At 63.4% G+C, this 16,392-nt stretch overlaps 1 protein-coding gene across 1 annotated transcript in view; it reads right to left on the bottom strand.

Moving 5' to 3' along the window:
- Nucleotides 1-16,392, bottom strand: part of PKD1L1 (polycystin 1 like 1, transient receptor potential channel interacting) — a 51,561-nt gene that overhangs the window by 15,225 nt on the left and 19,944 nt on the right. Inside the window, exons 18-35 of the mRNA XM_053926577.1 lie at nt 15,827-15,969; nt 15,148-15,268; nt 13,912-14,023; nt 13,302-13,494; nt 12,555-12,611; nt 10,911-11,123; nt 9,870-10,091; nt 8,444-8,554; nt 8,169-8,326; nt 7,459-7,559; nt 7,077-7,269; nt 5,805-5,891; nt 4,522-4,729; nt 4,129-4,235; nt 3,336-3,564; nt 2,314-2,487; nt 974-1,232; nt 538-584 (exon numbers count right to left, since the gene is read on the bottom strand). Of these exons, the coding sequence (XP_053782552.1) occupies nt 538-584; nt 974-1,232; nt 2,314-2,487; nt 3,336-3,564; nt 4,129-4,235; nt 4,522-4,729; nt 5,805-5,891; nt 7,077-7,269; nt 7,459-7,559; nt 8,169-8,326; nt 8,444-8,554; nt 9,870-10,091; nt 10,911-11,123; nt 12,555-12,611; nt 13,302-13,494; nt 13,912-14,023; nt 15,148-15,268; nt 15,827-15,969 (2,735 nt within the window). The remainder of the gene's footprint in view (nt 1-537; nt 585-973; nt 1,233-2,313; nt 2,488-3,335; nt 3,565-4,128; nt 4,236-4,521; nt 4,730-5,804; nt 5,892-7,076; nt 7,270-7,458; nt 7,560-8,168; nt 8,327-8,443; nt 8,555-9,869; nt 10,092-10,910; nt 11,124-12,554; nt 12,612-13,301; nt 13,495-13,911; nt 14,024-15,147; nt 15,269-15,826; nt 15,970-16,392) is intronic.

Genomic DNA, 16,392 nt, shown 5'->3' on the forward strand with positions numbered 1-16,392 from the left:
GGGGGGCCAGAACAACGGGGACAGGGCTGCGGAGGCGAAAGCAGGCTGGGAACACGGGCCTGGGGATGCCTCAACACTCAGGACGCGGACTCTGAGCAGGGAGGTGGAGACCAGAAAGCTCAGGAACATGCGTGCCAACACACTTCCACACACACGGGTCACACTGAAGCCCGGGTGTGACAGGCCTGGCCTGACGGGCACCCAGCACAGGCAGTGTCTCCTGACCCCTCCCGCCCTCTGCTGCCCAGCACCCCTTCTGCCCGACCTGCTGTCCCTGCCCTGGCCCTCAGGCCCAGCTGCTAGAGTGTCACCCTAACCACACAGAGTGACTTCCCATCCTCCGCAGCTGCCCTTCCACAGAGATGCCTGCACAGCCCTCCCTGTGGCCTGCATCCTAGGCAGTGGCCTTCTGCATCTGTGGGACCCACAAGGTGGGCTCCCCGTGTCCATCCCACCCTAGGGGCCAGACTGCAGCCGCGATGGGAGCCAGGAGGCCTCCTGTCGGATTTTCAGGATTAGCTGCCGGCCTGTGCTCACCTTGGGTGGGGTCTGGGCCAGTGGCATGCTTCGATGGGAACCGGGGCCTGAGTGGGAGAAGGTCGGCCTTGTAACATCACAGCGGAGGGCGGGGCTACAGGGAAGGCCCTCTCCTCGGGGAAATACTCTCCCTCTGTCCCTTGACGGCACCACACTGGCCTTCCTGTGGACCTGCCACCAGGACGCTGCCACCCTGGCAGGGGCTGGACCCCCTTAAATGTCTCATAAACACAAGAGACGAAGCTGAACGTCCCTTGTAAAGAACCCAGGGCATGTGGGAGGCAGGAGATCCAGCCGCCACCCTGTGGACGGGCCACAAAGGGTTAGCGCAACGGGATAGCGTCTGACCCTCCCGTTCAGATTTGGCCGCTTTCCAGTTGCTGTGATTCCCCGACAGACAAAACCCACCTTTCCAGCCCTGGAGGTGCAGGCTCACCTGGAGGTGCTGCGGCCGGTGCTGCTCTCAGGGGCAGGCGTGGCTGTGCATGGCGGGGCCCCCGGGCGTCCTGTGGGGCGAGCACATGGCTCAGGCCAGGGTCCCGTGGTCCTGCCCAGGACAGGGCCTCGCAGGCGGGACCGGGTACCTGGCCGAGCCTGAAGAGCAGGGACAAGAGCTGAGCCCCCGGAGATGCCAGGAGGGTGCACAGGAAACCCGTCCGGAAGAACCCAAGGGGCAGGCCGGCGCCCAGCAGGAGCTGCAGCGACAGTGACAACGGCAGCAGGTGCGTCACCCGGAGTCAGGGTGACTCGGAGCACAGTTGTCTGTAGCCCCGCGTGAGGCTCACGTGACCGCCCGCCCCAGGGACAAGAGGGGAAACGGAGGCAGAAATCCTGCCGCTTCTCTCTGGTTCGGATCCCTTTAAACTGAAACGTCTGCCGTGCGTCTGCTGGACGCCAGGTCTGCAGCACACAAGGCGGGTTTAATCCTTGCTGAAATCTGACAAGCAGCCACGAATGTCCCCAAAGTGTCCCCAGTACAGAGAAGCAGAGGGAAGATCAGACAACTGGTCGACCTCGGAGGAGAGGCCCCCTCAAGGTTTCATGACCGAGGACACAGCCGTGTCCTTCCCGCCCCTTGACACCTACCATCTCCTCACAAATCCTACGCCCCTGCTCTTTGTAAAACAAGAGCCTGCCGACCCGCTGCTGCGGTGGCAGGAGCTCTGAACTCGGGGCCATCTGTGGACGCACCACCACACCCGCTATGACAAGCCACACTGTGTCCTCAGCCCCAGGGCCGTCATCAGAAGCCAAGGTGACCGCTTTCCCTCCCCCCACACTCATGCTGTGACCTGTTCTTGGGGAGGTAGTGTCTCTGTTCCCACTGCGTGCCCTGACTTAGGACCCGTCTCGGCCTCACGGGGATGGTTAGACCAGAGCTGCCCCTTGCAAACCAGTGCCTCCCCCTACCCCTGGCCAAGTGGGGCCATTGGGACAGTTCTGTCGTTTTTGTCAGCGGGTTTTAAAAGTTGAACTATTTGCCAACCTTAGATGAAGTCAGGAGCATCCCGTAGGACACCCCGGGCTGCTGCCCTAGCCCCAGGGGAGCCACGCTTTGTGGTGGCATGAGGCTCCCACACGGTGCCCGTCAGCGGAGGTGGAGCCGGCTGCCCCATGGACCCCCAGTGCTGGGGAGGCCCGCGTCACCGCCGGCCTGGAGCACACGGTCCCTTCCCCTGCTGTACCCTCCTCTGTGTGGTGTGACTTGCTACCTCCTGAGTCAAGCTGCCCCTACAGGCCTGGGACTCGGAAGCCACTTCAGGGAGTGTGTCTCACCTGCTCATGTCCTGCGGTGCTGGCCAGGGCCGTGAGGCAGGCGTAGGCGCACAGCAGGGCAAAGGCCACGCTGAGCCGCGGCGTGTGCAGGAGGCCCCTGCCGGCCGGCCGGCTGTGTGGGGAGGCCCACACATGGAAGTCCTCCAGGAGCTCCGTGAACTTGAAGTACAGAAGCTGGAATGGACCCCGAGAGGCACTCAGTGGCACTGACCGGTGCGGAATCCGGGCCGACCACCAGTCATTTTCTGAGCAGAGAACCGGTTCCGTGCTTCTTTGGCCTGGTGCGTCCACAGTCCCTCGGCTGGCCACGCTCCCGGTGCATCAGCCGGGCCCAGCCCCACCTCCCACGGGCCCTGGAGCCTTGGGGCGCCTGTCCCCCACCTTGCCTGTCTCGCCCTCGAATGTCTTCACACCCTTCCCTCCAGAGCAGGGTGCCCACCAGCCTGTGGCCCGTGTGCTGCATGGGCCTGGGATGACTATGAACGCAGCCCAGCACAGAATCGTAAGTTTACTAAAAATGTCACGAGGTTTTTGTGTGATCACATGTCACAATGTATTTAACATGTGGCCCAGAGACGCCGAAAGGCCAGACACCCTGCCCTAGAGCCTCTGTTCCCAAGCCCTCACCTGGCGGAACTGATCGTGTCTCTGCTTGGTGCCCCCAGTGACTTTAAACCCCTCGTCCTCAGCTCTTTGCCTATTGCAGTTAAACTTCACGGGGCTGTGAGCACCCCGAGAGCCGGGAGGGCCCCCTGCAGTGGGTGCCACCCCTCATGCAGGGAGCCCAGAAGTGTAACCCACAGAACAGCTGGTGCCCGTGTCCCTCTCACAGACACAGGGTGACAGACACACACCCGGGGCTCACAGGCCAGGAACGAGCAGTACCCGGGAGGGGCTGGCCCAGGCACCGCCACGCACATGAACTAGGAGAGTGCCAACACTGCGCTCTGGGAGAGCCAGGCGCTGTGTCCTGCCTGTGGCCTCGCGGGCACAGTGTGCTGCGGGGACAGGGTGCCGCCTACCTTCCGGAAGCCGAGGCCCCGGTGCAGGCAGGCCAGCTCCCGCTCCACACTGCTGTCCTTCCGGCCCGCAGCCAGCCAGCACTCGGCGGGGAAGAACCAGCCGCGTCCCCGTCCCCGTCCTGTACACAGCTCCTGCACCATCACGTGGCTGAGGTACCAGGCGGGAGAAGCCCCACGGCTGTCGTGCCAAAGGCGGACTTTCCGGAGCGGGCCCAGCGGAGCCGGGGTGCTGAGGACACACACACGCTGTCAGCAGACGAAGTGATGCACGAGGCCCCGCGAGGACATGGGAGTCGGGCAGTGAATCCCATGGGCCCCTTGAGTTACAGGACACAGGTGCCCGGCTGCCCGGAGCCACGGCCCTGGAGCACCTCCCAACCGGTCCCTCTGTCCTTGCTGAGGTCCATCTGGCGTGGACTGTCTGCAGTTACCCATCTCTCCTAACGAGGAGCTAATACCCAGTACCCCAACCGGCAAACCCCGAAAGCAGGCTTCTCCAGGAGAAGACAGCTGTCTCACAACTTTTCTGCCAACACAGGTGAGCGTTCTCCTGGAGACGGACCCCATCTCTGCACCACCTGGCGCCTTGCTCACCCACGTGTGGGTGGGGCTAACTCCTGTAAGCAGTGCCGCCGTGAGCATGAATTCACTAGCTTGTAGAGAGCTCCTCCCTCCGCCCACCCCTCAGTGACGCTTTATGAGACTGTGAGGGATCGTATCCCTGCCAGAATGTGGGTGCCATCAGGCCCCCCAAGCCCGTTTCCCCGACTGCACAGGCAGAAAGGTGCGATACCTTAGGATGAAGGTGTGTCTGGAATTCCGTTCAAATAGGGGCTTCCCCGGGCAGTAGAGCTCTCTGGGCTCCGAGCGTCCGTTGTCACCACATAAGACAATGTAAACCTTGACACCAAGACACAGGGGTGAGAGTTCAAGCACCGAACCTGTGACCCTGCCCTGCCCACCCCTCCATCTTGGAAGCCAGTGCCCCCCATGGGCCCCATGGCCTGTCCTGTGAGACACCCTCCAGGGTGGGTCAGGAAAGGCCAGGCACCACCTCAATTCACTGGGGCACCGTCCTACCCCCTCAGCCCAGTGGGGGTACGAGGGCCCGGAGGCCATGGGGGGACCAGGCGGGCGAGGGGCATCGCAGACCCATGTCCCCAACGGGCTGATCTTTTTCGGGCACCTTGGCGGTAAAGCGGGCCGGAGCCCGGAAGCCCGTGTCCACGACAACGGCGTACAGCTGGCGCCCGGGCAGGACGTGCTCTGGCAGGAAGATGCAGCCGCTCTTCCTCCTTTCGCGACGGTCCACGCGCTTGCCCTTCACGACCAGGAGTGCGTAAAGAAACGCAGAAACCGCCACCACGACGCCGGGGAGCGGGTTTGCCGGGTGCCTGCGAATGACGGAGCGGGACCGAGGGCAGCAGTCACGAAACAGAGGTGCGGCCAGAGGCCGGCTGATGCCCCCCACACTGGCTAACACACCCACGTGCACACGGGCTAACATGGGCTCACACACAGGTTAACACACCCATACACACATGGGCTAACGTGGGCTTGCACACTGGTCAACACACCCACATGCACATGGGCTCACACATGGGTTAACATACCCGCACACACATGTGCAGTGGCTAACACTCACACACGTACACTAACACGTGCACACACCTAGAGGAGGGTCTCCCCCCACCCAGGGGGTCTAAAAGACCAGCTGCACCTGCTGTCCTCAGCCCCAGTACCGGGCCCCTGGTGACCCTCACATGGCGGCCTCAGTGGTGTCACTGACTGGTCACTATCTATTGGGTCCACCCACTGGTATATGAGGACCCACCTCCTGACGACTGATTAGCAGTGAAGGCAGCGTCTCTATGACACAGCTGTAAGGGAGGGGACGTCGCAGCCCACACACCAGGAAAAGCAGACCCCCCCCCCACCGACACACCCGAAGCAGAGTAGTCATACGGCCACAGGCAGCTGGGAGCTGTGTGTGGCTGATGGATGGACAGACGGATGAGGCAGAGGAGTGCCCACTCTGCCTGCCCACCTTTCAGACCTGGTACACCTGTTCTACCCACATGGCGGCTACAGAGGAGGGCACTCTATTTGTCACCTGAAAGGGGGCACTTCTGGGGACAACGAGAGGAAGCAGGACCCACAGACTGGGCAGCATTGTCACTTGGATGCTGACCTGACGGTCACAGCTGACCGCGTTCCCAACTGACCTCAGCCGAACCTCGGAGACCTGTGTGGTCAGCCATCTACTGCTGGGTGTGAAGTACAGAGACAGACAGACGGACGTAGCTGACTCTGTGATACTGGGTGACAATCACCTACCAGCACGTGTATTTGAAAGGCAGCGGTCACGAGGACCACGGACCAAACAGCCGCCGCCGTGCTCGGCGGCTGGGTGGTCTGAGCGCCCAGAGGTGCAGCCAAGATGTTTGATGATGAGGAAGTGGAACTCACCCCCGCAGCTCGGAGATGTCACCCGTCTCAAAGGTGGCATTCAGGTCTCTTCTCGCGATGGAGAAGGCGGCGGCAGAGCGGTCATAGCTGTGGGGAGAGATGGGTGAGGGCCACACGTGTCTGCAGGGGATGGCACACTGGGGGAGGCATGGCGGGTGGCCCAGTGGGACAGGGGGACTCAGGCCCATTTAATGTCGTTGGCTACTGGGTGGGAACCGGGGCCTGTGACGGCCTGGCCGGTGCCCACACCTGAGTCTGCGCCCACAGCTCCCAGGGCCACCCCCGCACCGCCATCTCTGTGACGCCCTGGGGCCACGTGCTGAGGTCCCTGGAACAGTGCAGCAACCGGTCAGACTGTGCGCGGTGCCACAGCCCTGGTGTTGCCGTTGCCACAACAACCACTAGGCAGACTGGCTTTTCCAAAAGGAAACCTGCCTCCCCTGTCCTGTGAGCAGGCCCCGGCTTCCTGATTTCCGTGCCTGGCTCGGCGGGCGTCGCCCACAGAGAAGGGTAGGTGACAGAGAGTGAACGATGGCATCAGCGCGGAAACGAATATATCGATCCCGAATGAAACGCTGTGCCGTCTCCAGCAGGTCTGCGTGTCCCCTGCGGGGCCGTGCCAAGTGAAGACCGGAGCACAAGGAGCCACGGACGGTGACGGCCGTACCATATACGTCATGGCCTGGACACACCCGCCCCAAAGGGCAGCCAGAAAATGGTCCGGCTTTGATTTTCTTAAGGACTGTTTCTGCACATGCTGAAGAAAACTCAGCATGGCCTCCACCACGGCTGTCAGCTTGCACCTGGCCATGGTGTCTTCTACCTGAGCAGCACGGCTGACAGACCCGGAAATGCCTGCGCGGCCACCCCAGTTGGTGCAGGACTGTGCCCGTGTCACGGAGTTCACCCCCGCCCCCTGCTGCAGGGGAGGGGTGCACGGGTCACAGGGCAGCGGGCGGGTGGGAGCAGAGGCCGGTGCCCGACCACCAAGAATAGAGCCAATCCACGCCAGGCTCCACCCTTTGCCGCCTACTCGTTCGTCCAGCCCACACTCGAGTGGAGTGCTGCCCCACATGTCAGCGGGGGATGGTGTTCCCCGAGGGAAGTGCATCTCCAGACCCTGTTCCCCTGGAGGCTGTCCCACGCTGGGGACAGACGCACAGCTGGGGACGCACACACATGCCCCGTGTTCCCAGGGGACCAGGTCAGGAAGACCCCAGGAGGAAACACAGCCACTGAGACCCCAGTCCTCTCGCAGACCCGTGTCCATACCTGCAGCTCACTTTTCCCGGAGAAGCGCCCGGCTGTGGGGGGAGGCTCTCGGGTGTCCACTGCCCTGCGTCCCAGAGCAGGCAGCGGACCCCCTGGACACGCAGGGTGTAGCTCACGGCCTCGGCCAAGTGCTTGTTCGGAGGGTCCCTGTCGTAGTCCGCGTCCAGCAAAGACAGGTACCCCCAGGCGGGGCCTGAAAGAGCTCGAGTGAATCCGGAGTCACAGCCCGAGGTCGCAGAACGGCACAGCCCAGATCCGAGGCAGAGAGGGCGGCGGGCGGTGGGGCCGGGGCTGAGCGAGCGCAGCCCACCACACACGCACGTCTCCGCGGGGCTCCGTCAGCGGCACAGAGCCAAGGGTGAAGGGAGGCTTGTCCACCCACCTCGCAGCGACGAGGCTGGCACGGAAACATGCGCCACGAGTCCCTCCCAGGAGTGCGTCTGCTTCACCAGGAAGTGGGAAGGCGTCGGCTTCTCTGAGAACCTGGGGGTGGACAGGAAGCCTTGGCATCCAGCCCTGTCCTGGTTTTCCCTCCCAATGGCTGCCACACGACAGGGAGACGGCAGGGATGGAAAGGCCCCCCCACCTCATGTCATTTGCTCTGTTCATCCCTCACTGGACTCATTATAGAACAAACTTGGAGCCAGCCAGCAGGAACCTGGTGGGCTCCTGGAGGGCGGGGCGGCCCTGAGTGCAGCGGGCATGCTCACACTCACTTCCCCATGTGGTGACTGTTAGCGGTCAGGCAGTGACAATCACAGGGCAGCAAGCACAGCGTGGTGACCGGGAGACACTGCTCAGAATCCGTCACCTTCTGAGTGTGACAAAGACTAAGCGAAGCCCCAAGCTCTTTCAGCCAACAGGCAGGTCTCTGAGCCCCAACGCTTAGCTGGCAGGGCGGATGCGAGTCGGCCCGCAGCGCACGAGCCCGTGGGGACGCTGCCTTGGGTGGCACACTCCTGGTCGAGCTGTCACTTATTTTCTTTACACAGCCGGCCTCACGCTGCATCAGAAGTGCCAGTTCACTCACAAGACCACCTCGCGGTCCAGACCACCTCGCGGTCCAGCCCACCTCGCTCCAGCCCTGCGCACCTCACCAGCAGCAGGACCGGGAAGGCCCTGGCGGCCGGCTGCAAGAACTCGACCCGGATCTGCAGGGACTCGGGGGGCACCCCGGAGGGCCCCTCGAGGCGATGGACGTTCACTCCGTCCCGAAGCAACACGAACGCCGTTTCATCTCTGCTGTCGCCCTGCGAGCCCACGGGAAAGGAGCAGGCTGGTGCACAGCAGGCAGACTTTGCCCTTGGAAAACAAGTTGCCGGCGCAGCTGCAGTGCAGCGGAGGGGACCCAGCAGGGCTGTCCTCACCGGGCCGTCTTCCTCCCCAAACTCCACGGTCACGGGCGTCCTCAGCCGCTGGGCGTGGAGGGGCCTCCTGCCAGAGCAGGGGTGCAGAGACAGGGCGAGCACCACGCCCACCTGGGGACCCAGAGAGCACCTCGGGTGGTGACACCAGCCACTCCCCTGCTACAACCCACCCCACCGTGGAGCGGGGGGGTGGGGGGCGGCGGGCAGCACTTGAGCACACACAGGTTCATCGGCTAGACTGGCAGGACCCGGGGCTGTGGTGCGGAAGGGGGTGGGCAGGGCCCCATTTGTGTGGCTCTCAAATCAATCATCCTCGGGGGTTCTGAAAGCATCATACAGAAGCCACACCTGCCGAGTGAGGGTGGCCGGGGGCCCCCAGAGGGCTGGCGCACTGGGCTGGGAGCCGCGCCGCCGAGAACTCTGCCGCAGTCGTGTGGGACACCCCCTAGGTGTTGGGGACACGCTGCGCAGACAATAAATGTTTTTGTGTGTGTGAAATCTTCCGCAGTCACTAGGACCCCTGACTGACAGCACTTAACTGGCCATATTAGGGTTCTCCTAATTCCTTAAAACCCCAGGTGGATTTATTGTCTGCCAGACGTTCAGGTCCATGTCCACGTGGGTTACGAGAGCTGATGCTGTTTCGAGCAAACACATCAAACATCTTGCTTTGAAGACAGCTTTCCTCGCGTCCATGATTCCTAACCCTGCGGCCACGGGGTCGGGGCTTCGGGACAAGGTGCTCTCGGCCCCTCAGATGCCCTGCTGCTCACTGCTCCTCCGCAGAGGCCAGTCTCTGCGCAATCGCCTTTTTTAACTTTCTTTTTTGCATGCTAGTTAGGGTTATTTTCAGGGGCTGCTTAGCCACGTCTGTTTCCCTAAAAAGGAGGGGGGTGTGAACGCTTTCAAGAATGATGAGTTTGCCATTCGTCTGCATGCTCCTCCGTCGGACGTCATTGGGGAGGGCACATGAGCGGGGAGGGCACGTGAGGGGGGGGAGGGCACAGAGAATCCAGGAGTGCTGACACTCTGCCCCGCCCCTGAGACCCCGGTCATCCCCTTGGCCTCCAGAACGGAAGGAGAAGGGAAGCCCATGGCTGCCCACAGAACCACAAGGCACCTCACAACACACCCAACTGCCACAGGCCCCCGTTGACTCTGGTCCCCTCTTCTGTCCAACCGCTGGGGACCCTGTGGCCAGCCTTGCGGGGACACATGCTCAGACCCATGCCAGCCTCTGGCTCTGATGGTGGGACAGCGGGGCCCAGCAGGGCACTCCGAGGGCCCTGTGTCCTGGGTATGGGGACCCCTGGGATTGCTGAGGTTTTCCTGCAAGATGACCCGGACAGCAGCGTGGTACACCAGGGGCACGTGTGCCATCCTGTCCCCGTTGTCCTCACCCACACCCGGTCCCCGTGGACTGTACCTGACCAGGCGCATGTCCCCACGGGGTGGGGCTCCCCCTGAAGAGCGTGAGCTGGCTGACGTAGCAGGGGCTCTCCTGTGTGGCCAGGTCTGCAGGCAGCTGCACCTGGACCGGGCCCAGGGTCAGCACGGAGCTCCCGGGGCGGCGATGGAGCTGCGAGTGGAACTCCATCTGCCCGGCGCTGACGTGGAGCTGGCGCTCTCGGCCCGCCGACAGGCAGCCCTGGAACCGCACGGGCAGAGGCTGACGCCAGGGCTGGCTGTCCGGAGGAGGCTGGGCAGGGCGGAAATGACGGGAAAGACCGGCCGGGTCTCTGTGCCTGAGCTAAGACTTGGGTACGAGGACGTTCGGCTGAAGGACAGTGACACATGCTGTTTGCTTCTGTTTGGCTGCACCTTCCCGGGACATCTTTCATTTGTGACAACCGCTACTCTTCCCGGGGCTCTGAGCCCAGGGGGTGGAGGACGAGCTCTCAAGGGGCCCGAGGGGCCCGGAGACGGGCTGCCCAGCATGCAGCTCCTGTGCCTGAATGTGTCGGCCGAGGCCACGGCCAAGGTCACGGGGCCAGGCTGAGCGCTCGCTTACTTTCTGACTTCCTGGCACTGCACCTGGTTTCCATGAGAAAAAGGGCAGGTCTGGGCGGGGGGAGGACACTCAGGGACTGAGGTGACACAGAAGCTTCTGGAAGGAACCCAATTCACCCTTGGAATAATTTCTCAAGGTCATGGCAGTGGAAACACCTGCTCTGTCAGCAGAGACGCCTTTTGCACCAGCAGGTAGGGGCGGCCATCTACGAGAGTCCCTGTACTCCCAGAGGACGGGGACGGGCAGCAGCCACGGTCACCGGGATGCTCCCATGGACTCCAGCAAGTGAAAACCTCCAAATGTCACACTGCCACTCAGCACCCCACGCCCCGTACCCTCAGGGACCCACCACACTTGGGGTTTCAAGAGAAGCAATGACTGAACAGGGACCATGCTGGGGAGGGGAGGGGAGGGGAGGGGAGGGGAGGGGGTGCCACAGAGGAGAGGGCGACGTACCAGCAGCATGTCCGAGATGACCTGAACACCTTCCTCAAGCAGGTGGGCCGTGCCCCGCGGGGGACTGTGGTCCGTGCCCTCCAGGACCCCTGCCACCAGCAGGACGAGCTCCCGCACCTGCCCCGCATCCGCCACGAAGCTGCCGGAGGGCTGCCCGGGAGCCAGCAGCGAGCGCACATATTTGAGGACGAGATCGGCGCTGGCGAAGCTCAGCTGCATGGGAACAGAGAACAAAGCACTGCCGCCACCCTGCCCGGCGTCACCGGGAGTGAAACTCCCGTGCCAGGGCTCCAGGGCCCGGGGTCGAGCCCGTCTGCCCCGACTTCGGAAGCGGCAGTCCGCTGCTAAGGGTCAGCATCCTGACCCTCCAAGTGACAAAGAAGGGCGTGCGGTCTCTGCGAAGTGAGTCACATGGCTGGGACGTTTCCCGTCCCCTTGTCCTTTCACGGGCCAGGACGCTGACTCTTGGAGAGTGAACTGTGACTTGTGGAGTCAGCCGACCGGACCCGGAGCTCTGGAGCCGGGTCCAGGATGCGCCCCCCCCCCCGCCCCCCCCAGGGAGACAGGGAAAGCAGGTGAGTCTTGGCCAGGGACCACTTCCTCACTCACAGAAAAAGGGAAGGATAAACCACCTCTCACAGCCCTCGAGGCCGGGAGGCTACTTGCTTTGCACCCCAGCAACCACACCTCACAGATCTCTTCCCGAAGTGGACCCCCCTCTAGAAGCTTCTCTCCCCCTGCACGGTCATTGTGTCCACAGCCACACAGGCCCCGTCCCTGCTGCCGAATCACTGAGACCGTTACCTGGTACTCGCAGCCCCCCTGCAACGCCCTCACTGCCTCTGCTAGTGGAAGCCTTTCTCTTTTCCCAAACCCTCCCCATGGACATCTCCAGGCACATGGTAGGACAGCCCCTGGGCCGTCCCCACTGCACTCCCCACTCAGCTACGACAGGGCTGAGCTGCAAGTCTCTGGCACCATTCTGCCCGAGAACAGCGGGAGGTGCTGCAGATGGAAGAGACGCTTCCAAACATGTGCCCACAGGCCAGGGGACACCCAGCGAGACCAACTGTGACGCTTCCTGCTTGAGCTTCAAGGGCCCCAGACTGGGCGCTGCACCTGTGTCCGGTCCCACTCACAGGGCCCCGCAAATATCTGAGCTCCCTAGGTCCATGTGGAGGGACCCCACGGAACCCGCCCACCTGTGCCCTTGGCCACGCCTGGCATGCACTGACACACACGTCTGAGAGGGCAGTGAGGCCCCCTCTGCCGGTCGTGCCTGTCCAAACAGCATATGGCTCAGAAGCTTCCTAAAGACACCGCTTCCCCAGCAATAAAATCAGACTGGTTAGTGACACATCAAAACACTGGGAGGGGCCCCAAGACAGGGGCAGCTTCTCATCGCAGCCGACTCGGAATGGAGAGAATAACCCTCATCTGACCTGATACGCACTCGGGCTTTCAGATTGCAACGCGGGGAAAGGTGTCAGCAGGGACCCGAGGGGCGGAGCTGGCTGACCGCACTCTTGGGGAAAGTCCTGCTTCCAAGCTCAGTGTCAAAACCCTGCAGCTCATCCTTTGGAACTGGTGAGGTCCTGGTCACGACGCAGAAAAGCAGGGAGACCCTTGGAAAGCGGGGCTCACCTTGTTGGGGAAGCGGAGGAGGTCCCGCAGCACGAGGACAGAGTCGGCCACTTCCTCCTGGGCGGGACAAGGACATGGAGGCAGAGCAGAGGAGGTCAGCCATGTGGTCCACGGCTGCACAGCTCCGCTCGCTCGGGCAGAGATGGGGCAGATCCCGGCTTCTGCGCTCAGGGACCAAGGGAGGCCCCCTATGTCTGGAGAGACCGCCCACTGGTCCCACGTTTTCCTGCTGGTGGGGCACCCCTCCCCCCTTCCCACCGGCCCCCTCCCAGCCCCACCGGAAGGTGACACGTGGGAGCAGGGACCAGGAGGCCAGCACAGGGCGCACCCCGGTGAGGGTGAGCGGGAGTGATGGAGGAGAGAGGAGCGGTATCAGCGCCTGTGCCGTGGTGACAGTGGACTCGGGTGCTCTTGGATGTCCCTGCTCTCTGGGATGGGGGACAGGGGCCTCAGACACTCTGTACGCGAGGTCGTGGCCTGGGAAGCTGCACCTGTCATTCCCGAGCTGCAACTGGGCTGTGCTCACCTAGGTCCCTCTTACAGTAACAGGGGCCTGTCTGCGGGGATGGCGGGTCAGGTCGCTCTCTTTAGGAAGCCAGCCGTGCCGGTTTGAGAGACGCAGGAGCAGGCAAGAGGCCACAGCCACGCGTCAGACCTCGAGAGTGCCCCACCCAGTCTCGGTACCCAGTGTGTCTCCCAAGTACGACCACCTGTGGGTGACCCGGCCAGGCCCAGGCCCTGTCACACCTGGTCTGGGGAAGCTGAGGTGCACAGTGCAGAAACAAGCGCGTCCTGGATGCGCGGCCACAAGCCACAGGAGGGGCTCCCGTCCTCCGCCCAGCGACTCAGGACGCTGGTGGTCACGGAAACGTAGTTCCGGGTTTCCTCGGGCGTCCCCATCAGCCGGAGGGTGGACAGGTTCTTCAGGCTGGAAGTGTATCTGCGGGAAAGAGATGTGCTGCCACCCTCGCTCCGACACACCACAGGACGTGCCCGCCTGCCCACCAGATGGGAGGGCCTCGGTTGCAGAAACGCTTCCCGGCTGGGCTGGGGCAGGAAGGGAGGGGCTCGGAGAAGAGCTGGCCTGGGCCGAGGGAACCCGAAAAGAACACAGCGAGGAGCGGCGCCAGCTTCTGCAAATGCCTCGTCAGAACAGAACAGGTACCAGCCACCAGCAGGGGGCGTAGGGACAAGGCCGCGGAGGGGGGGAGGTGCAGAGCTAGACTGGGGTCCCACGTGGGCCAGGAAGTGGGGAGGTGGGCAGCACCCAAACTGCAGAAGAGTGGGAGCCACTATGTCCACTGTGCCCCCCCCCCCCAGTCGGCTGGGGTGGGGCAGACGGACGAAGCTCACTCACACGTCCTTGCCGGGGCAGCGGTCCCCATGGTGACGCGGCAGCACGGTCACGGCTGTGGCGCACGGCTGTGCTTGGGAGCCTTCACCATCGGTGATCACTGTGGACACCAGGACTGGAAGGGACACGGCAGCGGAGGGTCAGTGGGGCCGTCTGCCAATGCTTCTGCGAGTGCCGGCAGCCATGGAGGGACAGATCCGCAGGCCCAGACCCTGCTGGCCCATCTCCATGTTGGGGGGCTGACCACACCGCCCATGAGACAGGGCTGCACCGGGGGTGTGAGTGCCGGAGCCAGAGGGCAGCAGCGCCCCCTGGAAGGCAAGTGACCACCGTATGGGGGGCTGGGGAGCGGATCCTCCACTCACACATGCCGGCCTACCTGTCCCCGGCCATGCACCGTATGCCGGAGGGAGGCAGAGAGACGCCCCCGATGACCCCCCGCCTGCTCGGGAGTCCATCGTATTAGAAATGTGATGTGTGTGAAACGGTTGAACCAGGGCCAGGAGGCCCGGAGAGGGGGACGCAGACTGAGAGGTCACGCCCTGGTCCGAGGTTTCCCTGGAGCCAGACCCGGGGGAGGCTGGGCCCGAAGGGGGGTGAGAGTGAAACACACCGGCCGGGTGAACTGCTCAGACATCAGGGGGAAAGAATCTCAGCAGCCACATGGAGGAAACCACTAGATCAGAGACTCCACCTCCCTCCACGCTGGAACTATTTGGAAGCTTATAAGACACTGCCACCCGGAGACCCTCGGTTCACGGCTCTGGGCCCTGCAGGTCCACGCACTTCACTCCGTGGTTGTGTGTCCCGCAGGCTCAGGGGGAGTGGGTCCCCGGGGAGGGTCAGGGCTGGAGGGAGGGGGACGGGCTCCGAGGACAACACTCCCCAGCACGGTATCCTGTCCCTCCCGTCACACCCCTCCAGCGGGAGGCCGGGGCCCGGCTCCACCTGCAAACATTGGATTTGCCGGGACCATGCCCATCGTGAGTGAACTAGGGGCAGCGGGGTCTCGAATGCAGAACGTTCCTGGCATCTTCTCACCGACGCCGTTTCAGATTTCAAAATGCATTTACGTGACTCATCCTGTCTGCACTCAAAAGCAGGCGACCGACCGACACTAAGCAGCAGCTTCCTCAGAGAAGTTAAATAAGAACTTCATCTTCCCAGTTTTGGGAAGCAGGGGAAAGGGTTAGGACTGTGAGCAAGTGCAGCCCGCGCCCCGATTGCCCGGCCACTCACCCTGGTGGCCGTCCCCGGGCTCCCCCGCAGGCAGCGTGAAGTAGCACTGGGCCTCGGTCCCGCGGTACAGGGTGCGCTGGGCAGCGTTCCCTGCCCGGTAGCTGAACTGGTAGCGGAAGTCCTGCGACCCGATCCAGGGAGAGGAAGAAGCGCCCATGAACAGACCTACAACTCCCCAACAGGCACTTGTGCCGTCTCCGTCCCACAGAGGCTCGGCTGCTGGGACAAGTGTCCCCAGTGCACAAGCAGGCATGGCCTCCCGCCTGCAGGGCCCCTTGTTCATGGTGCCCTGGGCGGGGGGGCACCACTCACGCTGCGTCTGTCGCTCCGAGGAGTGGGGCCTCCCGACAGCCACAGACACAGGGAGCTCAGGGCTGCTCGGGGTGAAGGGACGAGGCTGCCCCTCCACTTCTCGGGGAGGCACGGCAGATGGGGGATGGGGCAGGGCCCTTATGGGGGCAATACTCTTGGCCTCAGAACTCAGAGCAGGGCGTCGGGGCAGGGCCTCCAGAGGACACTCACGGGGGGCGGGGGGAGCAGTTTCTGGAGGGGCCCGCAGACATGGGACAGGAGCAGCTGGCCGTCGACACCAACTGGCCCGGCACCAGGGGTGCTCTGGGCCCCACGGTCCATCAGAGAGCGGTCTGAGAGCTCTGCCCTCAGGAGCCGCGGTACTCACCGGTCTGCCCGAGGTGCAGAAGACGCTGAAGACGGTGTGGGCCTCCAGGCCACGTGGCGGCTGCACCTGGCAGGCCACGCCCCTCGGGGCTTGATTGACGGTCAAGTACAGCTGAGCTTTCCCCAGGAAGCTGAGCCCCGAAGCTGCGGGGGAGAAGAGACAGGGCGGACCCAAGTCCTGAAAACACATGCCCCCGTATAGCGCCGGCCTGCGGTGTCGGGTCCCTGCAGACTTGCTGGGCAGGGACTCCTGGGCCACCCAGGTCTGCTGGGTCAGGACCGGGGCCCAGCCACGTGCATTAGCCAGCACGTCCTCCGGGGGGCACCCAGGGGCCAAGGACCCCGCCGTGCTGCACCCACCTACACAACCCTCTTCGCTGGGTGCTGGCTCGGTGGGGCAGCCGTGCCCGAGGCCCCGGCAGACAAGACTGGCCAGGTCCCTACCTGGGGGCCCACATACGGTGTCATGCGTGTTTCCTGTGATGCCACAGAGCACTCAGCATCCGTGTCAAAGTGAATGTTCCCCGATGAATGACTAAACATTTGTTTCCACTTTCTGCTGTCGCT

Source organism: Desmodus rotundus, chromosome 6 (assembly GCF_022682495.2).
Source record: "Desmodus rotundus isolate HL8 chromosome 6, HLdesRot8A.1, whole genome shotgun sequence".
Taxonomy (NCBI): Eukaryota; Metazoa; Chordata; class Mammalia; order Chiroptera; family Phyllostomidae; genus Desmodus; species Desmodus rotundus.